The following is a 16,666-nucleotide window of genomic DNA, read 5'->3' on the forward strand; positions in this document are numbered from 1 at the left end:
GAGAACAAGGCACTAACAAAGTTAAAGGGTGGACTATGTTCATTAATTGCACCTATGCAGTTAAGTGTCAGCAGAAGAAAGAAACTCAAGGAAAAGGGTTCCTTAACACTCTTTACAGATACAATGGTAACAGGATGCGACAATGTCCTACAAGAGATGTCAAACCCCAAGTATGTAACAAACTGGTTAGCAGGACTGAGTTAAATAAAGGAGACCATATTTAGACCAGTTACCTTTATAGCCTGACAAGGTCTCAAAATAAGTGGGTGGTTGCATTTGTAATTTGTAGGAAAACAACAAATAAAACTGGTCTCTTCAGGATTAATTTATGAATTACTGATTGCAGATGGTGTGCAATGGAGCTTCATCAGCAATTTCACTTCAGTGTACAAAGAAATTGGGCATATATTTTGAAAGGAAAGTGATTATGATCAACTGAGCTGAAGTGTCCACTTTGGTGGAGGTAACAGCAGAGCTCAATAACTGTATTAATTCTAACTGTTTCAAGAAAGCAGAATGGAATTCTGAAGTAGGCAATTTGGTGCCAGCCATTTTTGGAGTATACATATACCTTTATTTATGGCCTTTAATGTTGTGAATTCTTTATATGTGTGGATTTCTTGAGTTAATACCAATGTCTGGTGAGAATTTCAAGTGAATAACCTCATTGGAAATAGATTTAATGAAAAAATGTTGATTCAATACTTATTTCCCCCATTGTATGATTCTTTTTTATATATTTAATTGTTGTGTAATTGTTAGTGCTTTTGGTATGTTGTCTTAGAACACAGCAGTCCAACAATATGCATTGGTTTTCACAAAAATTATAGCAAGCCCCAGGGGGTGGATATTTGGTGGTCGTTGAACATAGTTTATTGAACAGTTCTGTGTAACAGAAACAAACTGAAATCATTTAATATACATAGACAAGTAATTATTAACTCTGTTCTATTAGAAATGAATCACTGAGATTTTTACACTGGAGAAAAAATTTAATATGCTTTTAGGAAATACAATATATTGCAATTAATATGCAGTTCATTTCAATTAATTCGATTGTGATTACATTTTTAATCCAACAACAGCCCTAATAATTTTTTTAGAATAAGTGCAGAATATTTTGTTAATTTTAAAGGTTATTTTTAGTAAAACCAAAATAGAAAAGTGGGATCTACAGCAGCTACCTTTCGCTTTCACTACTCTCTTAGTTATTCATCAGATCAGTACATCTCCTCCCAACTGGTTCACACTCCATGCTCTATTGCTTGCTCGCTTGCACTCTCTTGTTCTCAAATTTTCACATTTGTGGGGGTTTTCTGTCTCTAAACCTCGTGAATGTGAAAGGGTGACTGTATTATTCTACTGTAATGCAAGAATATCAGGTATTAGATTAAAGAGAAATTTATTCTGTCTTGGCCTGACATCCATTCATTCATTTTCTGAGAATTTAATTCTCAGCGTTGTAATAGAGTACGTGTTGTTGGTTTATAGTATTAACAGTATAACTTCAGTAAAGGGAAAGGTAGCATGGCGCAGTGGTAGCTATTCAGCCTCATAGTAAAGAGCCCAGGGTTCATGTCCCAGGTACTCCCTGTGTGGAGTTTGCATGTTCTCTCCATGTCTGTGTGGATTTTCCCCATTTTCTTCCCATTATTGAAAGACATTCAGGTTAGAGGAACTGGTAATGCTAAATTGGCCCTAGTGTGTGTGTTGTAAGCACCAGGGGGTGCTCCAGATCCCCAAACACCTGACACAAAGGCTCAGACAAGCAAAAAGCACAAAGAGCGTTTTTAATGTGGGAAACTCTTCCTTTGCAAGCGTTTCTCACCACCAGCACAAGTACAGCTATAAGCATGGAAATCAACCCTCTGAAACTCTCCTTCTTTGCCTTCTCTCTCTCTCTCTCTTGTCTCTGCCTTGGTCACAGCCTCCTCTAAGTAAGCATTGTCCTCTTTCCTCCCAACTCTGGCTCACTGAATTCAATCCCCAGGATTACTTCCAGTGATATGAAGCTGTGGCTCTGAAGCATGGAGGTGGGACTCCCAAATCCTGCAGCTTCTCCTGGTGAACCCTAAGGGGCCAAACAGCGTTATACCCCGGGACTACAGTACTCGGCATGCCTTTTGGGCACCCATGTGGGGATCCCAGTTTAGGTTGGCTGCCATCAAGCATCCTGGGGGAGACAAAGTCCTGTGTAAGCTGTCTCTCCCTGCCATTCCAGGTTGAGGTAGTGCAATTGTCTCACAGCAGCATTTAAAAAAACACTGTAAAAAGAATTTACTCCATTAAAACAGATACAAAATTTCAGTGTAAAGGTGAAGTGTCATACTCTAGCTTTACCATATTTTACTATGTTTCAAACACTGAGTAATCTTGTCATCTGAGTAAGATTCATTAATAGCAATGTTCTAAAGAACATTTAAGCTGAGAGAAATCTTTCTTACCAGTATGAAATGCAGGCTGAATAGGAACATGCTGCTGCTTTGACAGAGGAAGGACTGTCTGAAGAGGCTGTAAGATTATCGTTTTAGCTGGAAGTTGAACAGTGGTGTGGGAAAGAGGAACAGCAGCTATCACAGGCTTGGGCTTGATATTAATCTTTGGCATAAAATGAATGGGACGGGTGGGAGGATTTGTAGATACTTTTCCTGTGTAGCAAGGAGAAAAATAACTGTTACCTTTTAAATTTCAGCTTATGAAAACTTATGATTGTTGAAAGCCACTATCTAATTTTAAAACAGTATAGTACCTGACAAAATTTTGGCAGACTTCTGCAATTTATCTGATGCTTTGACTTCACAAGTACTGTCAGTGTCCGAGTATAGTGACACAGGAGACAACTGTGCTGTATGTGAAATGTCTAAATCTTCCTAAAGTAAAGCAGAAAACAGAAAATAAATTACACATTAGGATCTAAACAGGATTAAAATATAATAGCAAGATGCATCAAGTTGTATTCTTAAGCCAGAGTCTGCTAAACAGTTGTAAATGATACATTTAACAATATTGCCGCATATCACAATGATATATAAATCAACTTAAAATTCAGTTTACATCAGGAGTTGTTAATTAGGAATTGCAACATCCATAAGAGTGGAACAGCAGTTTCAGAAGGATCGCATACAAGCATTTGAAAAATATCGCATTCTCAAACCCACTTAGTGCACTCATTCTTTAAAATACTCCCTTCTGTGATAAAGCATGATTATTTTAAAATGGCAACAGAAAATATTGCTGGTGGCTTGAGTAAAAATGGCACACTGACAACAAAGTCAATAAGATATATTTCTTTATTCCTGTCATTCACAGCTGAGAATGTGTGAATAACTTGTATTGCACAGGATTGCAGGAGTATACGCAGGCAGTAAGAAGATTTGTGTGGATTTGATGAAATGAAAGGGAAAATACCACAATCAGGTTAACCACCCAGTACAACTAGGATTTTAAAATATTAATTACAGAGAAGGTAGCTTTTCAGAAGAAAAACCATGAAAACCATGAGGTATGCAGCAGACTCAGTCCCTTAGTCTTAGAATACCACTATGTAAAATAATACAGGATTAACTAAATACAGGCTGAAGCTGAAGTCACAGCTGCCTAGGGAACCCAAAAACTCCCAAACCAAAAATGTTGAGTATCAAGAGTTTATTTTAAAGATCCATATGACAGAAAAACCTGCACTACCAAAAATATTAAGGAACGTCCCCATAAAAATAAACATAAGGGAATATAATCCCAATAATAAATCCATCAAAACTATTTGTCAAGAATATGAATATACTCAATTAAAATGTAGTCATTCTGACATTTTACCGTCTTATTGTTCACAAATTACTTTAAAATCAAAATTGCTAAAATACACATTTAATAATAAATTAATACATTTTTTGTATAAATAAGCAAAATAAAAAAATTGACAATGGTATTCTACTTACAGGTACAAAATATGGTGAAAGTGATGACACTGATGAAGGCGATGGCACCGAACATGCTGAACTGTCTGGTGAAAGGATGTCTGTTACATCTACATCTGTCAAATTATAAACAAACACAGGCCTTTTATACTTTTATTTTGTTTTATTTGGCAGATTCTCATTTCTTAATGTTTATTTACACTATTTTAAAGCTTTATTTTTTTTATTTTAATCTGTGTTAAACGTTTAGGACTTGGCAACATAATTTTTCTTGTTGCCTGGAGATATACAGTTAGGTTCTTTGGAAATTTAAAATTGGTCTAGTACAAACTGTCTCTCACTACAGGCCTAACCAGAGAACATGACACACTTCAGCACAGTTTTCTCAAAGTGCCTCTGTAAGTACCATTTGCTCTACTACCACATAATTCCTGACAAAAATGACTGAACATCTTGCATTTAACCCAAGTAAAGTTTATTCTGAACAATGCAAACAAAATATAGTACAAGGAGTCATATCAATTAATTTCCATCCATTTTCCTACCCCACTTATCCAGGGCAGGGCTGTGCGGAAGCTGAAGCCTGACCTAGGAAGCATTAGGTGCACGACAGGAGCAATCCCTGGACAGGGCACCAGGCCATCACAGGGTGAACACACACATACATCTACATACGTCTATACATGGGCCAGTTTAAAAACTTAAATTTTATTTGTTACTACTCCAGTCAGCGCAGTATCAGGAAATGTGCCATAAAAAATATACAGTCAAATGAAAAAGTTTGGGAACCCCTCTTAATTCTTTGGATTTTTGTTTATCATTGGCTGAGCTTTCAAAGTAGCAACTTCCTTTTAATATATGGCATGCCTTATGGAAGCAGTAGTATTTCAGCAGTGACATTAAGTTTATTGGATTAACAGAAAATATGCAATATGCATCATAAAAAAATTAGACAGGTGCATAAATTTCGGCACCCCAATAGAGATATTACATCAATACTTAGTTGAGCTTCCTTTTGCAAATATAACAGCCTCTAGATGCCTCCTATAGCCTTTGATGAGTGTCTGGATTCTGGATGGAGGTATTTTTGACCATTCTTCCATACAAAATCTCTCCAGTTCAGTTAAATTTGATGGCTGCCAAGCATGGACAGCCTGCTTCAAATCATCCTATAGATTTTCGATGACATTCAAGTCAGGGGACTGTGACGGCCATTCCAGAACATTGTACTTCTCCTTCTACATGAATGCCTTTGTAGATTTCAAGCTGTGTTTTGGATCATTGTCTTGGTGGAATATCCAACCGCTGCGTAACTTCAACTTTGTGACTGATGCTTGAACATTATTATCCTGAAGAATTTGTTGATATGAATTCATCCAACCCTCGACTTTACCAAGGGCCCCAGTCCCTGAACTAGCCACACAGCCACACAGCATGATGGAACCTCCACCAAATTTGACAGTAGGTAGCAGGTGTTTTTATTGGAATGCGGTGTTCTTCTTCTGCCATGCAAATAATTTTTTGTTATGACCAAATCATTTTTGTCTCATCAGTCCAAAGCACTTTGTTCCAAAATTAATCTGGCATTTGCATACAACAAGTGACTCTGTTTGTGGCATGAGTGCAGAAAGGGCTTCTTCTCATCACCCTGCCATACAGATGTTCTTTGTGCAAATTGTGCTGAATTGTAGAACGATATACAGATACACCATCTACAGCAAGATGTTCTTGCAGGTCTTTGGAGGTGATCTGTGGGTTGTCTGTAACCATTCTCACAATCCTGCGCATATGCCGCTCCTGTATTTTTCTTGGCCTGCCAGACCTGGGTTTAACAGCAACTGTGCCTGTGGCCTTCCATTTCCCGATTCCATTCCTTACAGTTGAAACTGACAGTTTAAACCTCTGTGATAGCTTTTTGTAGCCTTCCCCTAAACCATGATACTGAACAATCTTTGTTTTCAGATCTTTTGAGAGTTGCTTTGAGGATTCCATGCTGTCACTCTTCAGGGGAGAGTTAAAGGGAAGTACATCTTGCAATTGACCACCTTAAATGCCTTTTCTCATGATTGGACACACCTGTCTATGACGTTCAAGGCTTAACGAGCTAATCCAACCAATTTGGTGTTGCAAGTAATCAGTATTGAGCAGTTACATGCATTCAAATCAGCAAAATTACAAGGGTACCCAAATTTTTGCACAGCCAGTTTTTCACATTTGATTTAATTTCATACAACTAAATACTGCTTCACTAAAAATCTTTGTTCGGAAAACACCCCAGTACTCAGATGTTCCTAGGAAATGAAAGACATACCACTTATCTTTTTTGTTGAAAGTAAATTATTATGCAGGCTGAGAGGGGTTCCCAAACTTTTCCATATGACTGTACTTACCAGATACAAAAACATGTGCAAAAGACAAAAGATCTATAAATGTTTCAATGATAATAATAACTAATATTCAACAGTATAATAAATAATACATTAAGTAGTTAAAAACACCAATGCATCAAGTTTAAAATATTTATAACCATGCCAATATGTATTAACCAAACAGAACAAGTAACAACTAGACAATGCAACAAACTGAGCTGCCCAACGATGAGCTGCCACAATCTACTATATACAGAATGGTATTGCAGGTGGTCTCTACAATGAGAGTCTTAGTCAAATAGTACAGCAAACAGATAATTGTATATAATTAATAGCTAAATTTACCATGAGTAAATGCTATAGGATCATTTACTCTTTGAAAAGACAGGCACACAATTTTTTGCTATAAAATGTATGGTCTACTGTAATGCAATGAGTAATTCCCTCCTTGGCCATTTATTGATACAAACATTCTTTACAAATTAGAGTGGTATTATAGGGCCTGTCTGCCATAGTGCATTTATCACACAAGAATGTGATGCAGCTAATTGTTATTCTATACATATTCTTTACTATGCAAATTTAAATGACAGTGAAAATCTGGAGGGTTGAAATGTGACTTTCAAAGTGTTACTGAGCCTTTTTAATGAGATAGTGTTGAACAAAATCAATAGACATTAACATGGACCCCTAACAACTTAAAAACTGCTCACTCTTTCCACGTTTATGTTAATAGGATAATGAATACATCCATGTTTACTCTAGTCAACAATCAGCTCATTTGTTTTACTGACACTTCAGTACAAGTCTTATTACCGTTGTATTATCTAAAAACTTCATAATGGTGATATGTCCTGACTGGTAATACAATCATTAGCTAACAATAAGAACAGAAGAGGTCTGATGGATTGGTTCCTGCCTGAAGGAAGATCCAGTTTCTCTCTGCACACTGAACTGCATAAGAGAGATGGATAGACAGATGGAATTGTGATGTGTTATCTTGGAGCAGGTGAGTAATGTAACCAGTAAAAAACAAAAAGTTAGAACATAAGACATTTGACAAATGAGAGGTGACCATTCAGTCCATCAAACCTGTTTGTTTATCTAATAGCTAAGCTGTTCCAATATCTCATCCAAACTTTTCTTAAAAGATCAGGGTGTCTGCTTCAACTACATGTGTTGGTTGTTTGTTCCAGAGTCTCACAAATCTTTGTGTAAAAAAGCACTTCCTGGCTTCAGTTTTAAATGCACTTCCTTTTAATTTCTATTGATGTCCTGAAGTACATGATTCACCCTTAAGATGAAAGAATATTACTGGAAAGGTACTTCTGAGAAGATACCAACTGGATGATCTGCACATGCCAGGAGGAGGTGATGAGAGATGGAGCCTGGAGTGCAGTAGTTCTCTCAAACCTGTGATCTCTTCACCTTGTTTATGGACAACATGAAAACCTGGCCATCTAGTGGTTATAAAAGCTGCTGCTTATTTTGGAATGAAATTAGCATAGAAAGTTTAAAATCCATAGTGCAATAAACTATTAGTGTTTACTGCAAAGGTGACCGTACTCTTGTATAACTCTGTGAGAGCCTGTAGATGACAAAGGAACTATCAGCTCTCCAGTTAACATGCTTCCATTTAAACCTGTGTATACGCATCATGAAGTATCTGCATTAATACAATGTTTTGAAGCATCATGAAGTATCTGCATTAATACAATGTTTTGAAATAACAGACAGAAGGGAAGGGGCAAAGGTACAAATCTGTTCCAGACCACAAAACATACAGATAATGTCCTCCGAAAGTGACAAATCTAAAATATATAAAGATCTGTCTTAAAAGAATGAAAGCACTAACAAGTCAAATAATTAAATTTCAAGTTTCATTTTCTGCTAGACTTGGCTTCTAATTATGTAACTGGCTGGAATGAAAACCTGTACCCACTACAGACCTCAGGACCGTAGTTGAGTAGTCCTACTACATACATTAACAAATGCTTTTTTAAAAAGTTAAGACTCCAACATAATATAATTTACCTGAAACAGGAAAAGGCTTTACATCAAAAAGATTACTCTGCAATGATCTAAAGCAGAGTGGCGGCACAGGATTTCCTAACTCTATTGATATTCTAAGCAATCGGCAGCTGGTCGAAATTGGGCGATTTTCCCTTCAAATGACTCAATTGAGACTCTTAAATTTGGCCAAACTCAAAAAAACAACATTGTGTTTTAGGCTCCAAGTGTTACAGGAGTGAAGCTGTAGTGCTCCTCAAGGCATTTATTATGGCATCTGAAGAAGTGCACATAAATATTAGAACATTAGAACAATTTAGATGAGAACAGGCCATTCAGCCCAATAAAGCTTGCCAGTCCTTTCCACTTAGTTCTTCTAAAAAACATCAAGTCTAGTTTTGAAAGTCCCTAAAGTCTTACTGTCTACCACGCTACTTGGTAGCTTATTCCAAGTGTCTATGATTGACCATGTAAAGATGTTCTTGATTAACTCATTTTAAAATCTATGATGAACTCATTTTAAAATAATAGTCTCGATCCACAGTACTAATTCCCTTCATAATTTTAAACTCTTCAATTATGTCACCTCTTAACTTTCTTTTGCTTAAACTGAAAAGGCTCAGCCATTTTAATATTTCTTCATAATTCATACCCTGTAGCCTTGGAATCAGCCTAGTCACTCTTTTCTGATCCTTTTCTAGTGCTGCTATGTCCTTTTTGTAGCCTGGAGACCAAAACTCCGCCCAGCACTCCAGATGAGGCCTCACCAGTGTATTATAAAGCTTGAGCATAACCTTCTTGGAGTTGCACTCCACACATCGTGCTATATAACCTAACATTCTGTTTGCCTTCTTAATGGGTTCTGAACTGAGTTGATAGTGTAGGGTCCACCACAACTCTTAAATCCTTCTCATAAGGTGTACTCTCGATTTTCAGACCTCCCTTTGTGTATTCAAACCTAACATTTTTATTCCCTATGTATAACACTTTACATTTACTGACATTAAATTTCATCTGCTACAAATTTGTCCAAGCCTGTATTCTGTCCAAGTCCTTCTGTAATGATTTAATGAATTCCAAATTATCTGCTAATCCACTTATTTTGATATCATCTGAAAACTTAACCAGCTTGTTACTTATATTTTTATCCAAATCATGTATATATATTAAAAATAGCAGCAGCACTAGCACTGACCCTTGTGGAACACCACTCTTAACATCAGCCAATTCTGATAAGGTTCCTTGCACCATCACCTTCTACTTCCTGTGTCTGAGCCAATTCTGGACCCATCTACAAACATCACCCCAAACTCCCACTTCTTTTAGTTTGATGTCCTGCCTCTTATGTAGCACCTTATCAAATGCTCCACTTGGATCATATACTTTTGTTGCTTCCTCATAGAATTCCAGCATATTAGTAAAACATTACCTTCTGCTTCTGAATCCATACTGATTGTTCAGAAAAATTCCTGTAATTGCCATGTGCTGGTCAATCTTATCCTTAATAATTCCTTCCATTAATTTTCCTGTGATGCACGTTAAGCTTACTGGCCTATAGTTTCTTGGATCTGCCCGGTCACCTTTTTTATATAAAAGGATAATATTTCCCATTTCCAGTCCTTCTGAATATCCCTCATTAGCACTGACTTCCTAAATATATTTGTCAAGGGAATATATACAGTATATATATGTACTCGCTAGCCTTCTTATCAACCCGGGGGTAAATATTAACTGATCCTGGTGATTTGTTTGATTTCAGCCATTTATAGGAACCTAATTAAGGACTTTGTTAAATGGTGTGACTCAAACCACCTACAACTGAACACCAGCAAAACCAAGGAGCTGGTGGTGGATTTAAGGAGGACCAGGCCCCTCATGGACCCCGTGATCATCAGAGGTGACTGTGTGCAGAAGGTGCAAACCTATAAATACCTGGGAGTGCAGCTGGATGATAAATTGGACTGGACTGCCAATACTGATGCTCTGTGTAAGAAAGGACAGAGCCGACTATTCGTCCTTAGAAGGCTGGCATCCTTTAACATCTGCAATAAGATGCTGCAGATGTTCTATCAGACGGTTGTGGCGAGCGCCCTCTTCTATGCAGTGGTGTGCTGGGGAAGCAGCATGAAGAAGAGGGACGCCTCACGCCTGGACAAACTGGTGAGGAAGGCAGGCTCTATTGTAGGCACGGAGCTGGACAGTTTGACATCCATGGCAGAGCGACGGGCACTGAGCAGGCTCCTGTCAATCATGGAGAATCCACTGCATCCACTAAACAGTATCATCTCCAGACAGAGGAACAGCTTCAGCGACAGACTGCTGTCAACGTCCTGCTCCACTGACAGACTGAGGAGATCGTTCCTCCCCAACACTATGCGACTCTTCAATTCCACCAGGGGGAGTAAACGTTAAAATTATACAAAGTTATTGTCTGTCTGTATGCCTGCATTGTTATCACTCTTTAATTTAATAATTTAAAATTGTTCTTTATCAGTATGTTGCTGCTGGAGTATGTGAATTTCCCCTTGGGATTAATAAAGTACCTATCTATCTAGCTATTTATCTATCTATCTATCTATCTATCTATTGAACCAGAGCAGTATTTCTCCCTCTACAATTTTTAAATCACTCAGAACCTCCTTAGTAGTCCCATTTATCGCTGGGAGGTAATCCACTTCCACTCTTGTGAAGACCTCAGAAAAATGCAAGTTTAGAGTGTCTGCTATTTTACTGTCTGTATCTTTTAATTCCCCTTTACTATTCCTAACGTACTTCACCTCCTCCTTGACTGTTCTTTTACTACTAAAATACTGAATCTCTTAGGGTTGTCTTTCGCCTTATTTGCTATATTCCTCTCCAACCATCTTTTGCCTCCCTAATATACTTCTTAATGGTTGCCATCATGTTCTCATATGCCCAATGATTCAAATTTGGAGTAATTAGTCTTATACAGCTGTTTTTTCCTTTATAGCTTCATTTTTAACTCTTTATTAACACACTGTAAAGTTTCTTTAAATATCCGAATTAATTCCAAATTTAGATATGTACCTGTCCTGCATTACATGTAAAATATTTTTAAACCTGTTTCACTGCTCCTCAACTGTCTCCACACTTAAAAGCTTATCCTAGTCTATTCTCCTTAGACATTGACGCATCTGCTTAAAATTTGACCTACCCAAGTTAAACAACAATTTTAGACTTTGCATTCACACTCTTACAAAACACAGAGAACTGTATTATATTATGGTCACTTGACCCTAGTGGTTTAATCACCTCTACACCCTCAGTTATATCCTGATTATTATAAAAAACTAAATCTAGACAGGCTTCTCACCGCGTTGATGCTTTAACATACTGTGTTAAAAAACAATCAGTGATTACTTCTAAAAACTCCTGCTCTTGTGCTCAGCCATTTGGAAGGTTTTCCCAATTAATTTTTGGATAGTCAAACTCCCCCATGACTATAATATCCCCCTGTAAATTTGCCATTTTAATATTACTAAAAAGATCTGTGTTGAAATTAATGTCTGCACTCCTAAAATAAAGCCTGTTTCCTTAATGCTTTCCAGGTGAAGCCACATGTCCTCACTAAGATTGGACAAATATAATAGTCCAACTGAAGAGGACTTGCATTTAAATTCTGTTTAGACATAAACAGCAACCCCACCTCCTTTTCTGTTCTCTCCATCCTTCCTAAAAAATGTGTATCCCTCTATGTTATACTCATCCCCATCTTTGTTATTTAGCCAGGTTTTGATTATTGCTATATCATCATTATGCTCAGAGACATACAACTCCAATTCACTTGTTTTATTTTTGATATTTCTAGCATTAAAGCAAGCTATTTCTAATATGTTACTCCTTTTACATGTAAGCGTTGTGTTAAAATTTACATTACTAAACATTTTTATTTTTTCACTATTGTTTGTTTCTCCACGTATAGTTCTTAACCTGGCCAGTCCTAAAATCCCTGACCCCCCCTTCCAATCCCTAGTTTAAACAATCGTCGACTAACCTATTCATAACTCTTCTTCCCCAATAAACTGGTGCCTCTCCAGTTCAGATGTAACCTGTCATGGCAGAACAGGTCCCATCTGTTCCAAATGGAGCCCCAATGCCCCATAAATCTATATCCTTCTAATCTCCTCGATCTTACCTGGACTGGTGGGTGGCACAGGCAGAACTTCAGAGAACGCTACCTTGTTAGTTCTGCTCATCAGCCTGGCACCCAACGTTTTGAATTTTGATCAGAGAACTGACAAGACTACGCTAATATACGTCATTTGATCCGATATGGACAATGAAAACTGGATCAACATCCACTCTGGCCAAGAGCCTATCCACACTTCCAGGGAGGTCTTCCACCTGTGCACCCAGAAGGCAACACACCATGCAAGACTCTCTGTCCCTGGAGCAAACCTGTGCTTCAATCCCCCTAACGATTGAGTCCCCAACTATCACTACATCTCTCTTTCTGGGAACTGGTTTTAAGGTGGCCTGTTGGGCCTCCTTATCCCTACCTACCACCTCAGAATCATCAGAGACACTGTCCAACTTCGTAATGACCCAAAAACGGTTTGAAACTTCCAATTCTGGGGTTGATGCCCCCGGACTTTGTCCCTTGTGACCGTGACCCACCTAGCTCTACCTGTCTGGTCTGGAATTTCCTCCCCGGCCAGCTTAAGGTGCACAATTTCTCTTTAAAGGACACCTGGGCCAAGTCCGCCAATTCTCTACACTACAATGCAGGGCACTTGCCTCGTTATTAAAATTTGAATTAAGATTACTAAAACTGCCTTCACTTTTTCTTTTCTTAATTAAACTACATTTTAGTTGTGTTGACAAAAGTTGGTCTGTAATAAAAAAAAGAGCCAGGTAGGGTTTAGGGGACTGGTGGGAGCAAAGACTGAAACACTGGCTTTCACATTAAAGAAAGTAATAACGCAGTAACAAGGAATATGATGAGTCATACTGTGCATGGAAAGGAAAGGCAGATGAATATATTGTCTAGCTGAACATAGAGGGAAAGAAAAGGAACCCATAAACACATCTTAATCTGCAATTAAGACAAAAGCTGCTTTTGCTCATGTGTTTAGACCTTTTCATTTAGGCTTTAATTAAAACTAAAGCTGTTTATATCAGTGTGAACAACAGACAAGCTTCTGTTAAGTACAGTAACTTGCTATTTGAATTAGACAAGGAAAAAATAGTCTTGAAAAAAACACACATGCTCATATTAATAAAGATGAATCTAAAAATGCAATGATACTGTATCCCTTGATTAACCAGATTTAGCAATTAAAATTCAATGAGAACAATTGTTCATACCATATTTTTCTATTATTTACATTTAAGCAGGATCCCTTAGCAGTACCAGACAATGCTTCAAGCCAACACAATACACTACCATCACTATTACACTGGTCTCTAATTTCTTCTACCTAAACAATGCAGTTAACTTTTTACCATTTGCTGAAAAGAAATTTATTACAAATAAGCTTAAAAAACAAACATCTAACTTGCAGGACTACAACTCGGCAATATTTTTTTTTTTCCATGGGGTACCTCAGTGTTGTCCTTTTCACATAAAAACCAAGGATGTTTATATTAGTCAAGTAATTAAACGTTTGAAAGACTTTTATATCTACTGCTGGTTTAATTTATTAACCTTATCTTACATTCATGTTGAAATGAGTCTTAATTTAGCTACACATACTCATTTTTTGCCTTGTTTTTATAAAAAATTAACTGAACACAGAATTTTCTTTACCAAAGATAATATTCTTATGAAAATCTGAAAGCATTTGAAAGACTTAAGAAAATAACCCTACATTTTTTTAAATAAAATAATAGTATATAATTAAAAAGCTATGTAACCTAGTTCAGCTTACATGAATAAATAAATAAACAGAAGCTCAAATGAAGGCATTTGAGCTATCTCCAAAGTGTATAATGTTAAAACGTGAACTACAGACAATCTCAAAAAGCACTAGATGCAACCAGATTAAAATTTCTGAATTCTAAAGTATAAGTAGTATATTCTTTAGATACTCATGAGTCATATTACCTGTGTAGTTACTTGCTGTTTCATCATACGCTGATGAGCTCCAAGACAACAAATCAATATCAAAGTCAAGCCCATCTTCATTCTTGGACTGTAAATCAGAATAGATTATGTAAAATAACTTGCACCAACATCCAACTGAAATAGACTGGTTAATAATTTCAGCCTCATGCTTCAGTTACTGCCATTAAAGAGTGACTATCTAGAATAATACTTTAAAAACACTAGAGAGATTCCAATGTGTATATCCCTGCATTTACCAAACATTAAAGAATGATAAAGGTGACAAACTCAATCATTATGATAGTGGAGTTTAATCACAATTCGATCCATTTATGTTTTTAAAATTTTTTATGCGTTTAAATGAAATAAAATAAGATTAATTTCTGGAACTTATCATTTTACAAGCCATACTAATAACCCCAGCATATTACCCTAAGTTCTTGTCTATAAGCCGGACTCATGTATTAGCCGGAGACCAAAAATCATACGAATTTTTAAAATAAAATCGTATCATAGATAAGCCGGACTCATGGATAAGCCGAACATACTATAACCTATAACTAATAGAAGGGAGGGAGGTCAGTGGTCTCACTCGCGCCCATTTAATTTCTTTAAGGGGGGAGAGAGTGTGAGATATTGCCGTCTCTCTCACTCCCCGCATGGCGCGGTTGGAGCAGCCGGAGCGCGTTCTTTCTGCTCTGGGCGTCGCCGAGTCAACACGAGCGCGTAGCGGTCATTTAAATTGTGATTTTATATGTAAGCATATTTAAATATATATCGCGGATTTCTGCGGACAATGGGTCTTTTAATTTCTGGTACATGCTTCCTCAGTTGGTTTGCCCAGTTGATTTCATACAAGGGACGCTATTGGCAGATGGCTGAGAAGCTAGATTGCTTACTTTTCTGTCAATCTTGCGCTGACTATCTGTGATCCTGACGTATGGGGATTGAGCAGGGGGGCTGCACACCTAGACGATACAGACGCTCGTCTAAAAATGCTGAAAGATTATCTTCACGTTGCTATCTTTTGTAAAGCTGATTCCTGAAAAGACATGCTGCACAGTGCTTCGCATACTTAAAAGCTCGAAGGGCACGTATTGATTTTTGACTGAAAAACAAACTCTCCCTCTCCCTCTCTTTGTCTGCTCCTGACGGAGGGGGTGTGAGCTGCCGCCTTCAACAGCTTTGTGCCGCGGTGCTTCGCATACTTAAAAGCCAAACAGACATATTGATTTGTTTCTTCCTTTGAAGAGGAAGATATGTTTGCATTCTTTTAATTGTGAGACTGAACTGTCATCTGTCTTGTCATGGAGCACAGTTTAAACTTTTGAAAGAGACAAATGTTTGTTTGCAGTGTTTGAATAACGTTCCTGTCTCTCTACAACCTCCTGTGTTTCTGCGCAAATCTGTGACCCAAGCATGACAATATAAAAATAACCATATAAACATATGGTTTCTACTTCGCGGATATTCTTATTTCGCGGGTGGCTCTGGAACGCAACCCCCGCGATGGATGTATAAGCCGGACTTATGTATAAGCCGATATTCTATTTTTTCATTTTCACAACTTTTTACCTTAGATAAGCCGCGGCTTATTGACAAGAACTTAGGGTATGTTTTCTATTATCAACATTATCAACATTTCTGTGGACTATCATGTAATACTCACATATTGCTCATATTCCAAAGCTTGTAACAGCTCTGTTGTGTCTCCCAAATCACCAATATCATCAAAAAGACTGTAATCTACCAAATAAAAAATAGAAGCTCTGTGATTATTTTATACAATATTACATTTGATTTTCACAAAATACAGGTAAATAAAAACTGACAAATGAAAATAACCATATTTTTCCTGATTACTGTTACAAAAAATTAAGAAAACCCAAGAAATACATCGCATGTATATATGGTATAATAAATCAACAAAGCCAGAACAAGCAATCATTCATTCATTTTATGAGCTCCCTCAAATACAGAACTGTTAAGACTATAGAATCTATCCTGACACTAATTTATATTTATAGACATCAATAAATCTCAAATGCATGTCTTTGAGATGTGGGAGGAAGCAAGGGTTAAAAACCTACACAAAGATGGCAAAAAAGTGAAAACTCCACAAAAGCAGAAAAGAAATTTAATTAGTAAATCAAAATTATTAGAACTATTTATTAACTAATATAAACAATGTGTAAGATTTTACATAACTGAGATTTATCTTCAAACATTCAATATCATAAATTGGTCAAAAAATACATTTTCATGCGACTTAAGTAGAGAACAGGGTTTCATGGTAAGCTTTTTGC

General features: G+C 37.1%; 1 protein-coding gene across 4 annotated transcripts in view; it reads right to left on the minus strand.

Moving 5' to 3' along the window:
- Positions 1-16,666, minus strand: part of atf6 (activating transcription factor 6) — a 204,965-nt gene that overhangs the window by 173,304 nt on the left and 14,995 nt on the right. The window contains exons 2-6 of one of the 4 annotated variants that reach the window (XM_051933015.1): positions 16,030-16,106; positions 14,361-14,448; positions 3,936-4,030; positions 2,770-2,870; positions 2,445-2,671 (exon numbers count right to left, since the gene is read on the minus strand). In XM_051933015.1, the coding sequence (XP_051788975.1) occupies positions 2,445-2,671; positions 2,770-2,870; positions 3,936-4,030; positions 14,361-14,448; positions 16,030-16,106 (588 nt within the window). Of the gene's footprint in view, positions 1-2,444; positions 2,672-2,749; positions 2,871-3,935; positions 4,031-14,360; positions 14,449-16,029; positions 16,107-16,666 lie in introns of all 4 variants that reach the window. The other 3 variants (XM_028811147.2, XM_051933017.1, XM_051933018.1) reach the window with 3 other exon arrangements.

The sequence above is a fragment of the Erpetoichthys calabaricus genome, chromosome 10, assembly GCF_900747795.2.
Source record: "Erpetoichthys calabaricus chromosome 10, fErpCal1.3, whole genome shotgun sequence".
NCBI lineage: Eukaryota > Metazoa > Chordata > Cladistia > Polypteriformes > Polypteridae > Erpetoichthys > Erpetoichthys calabaricus.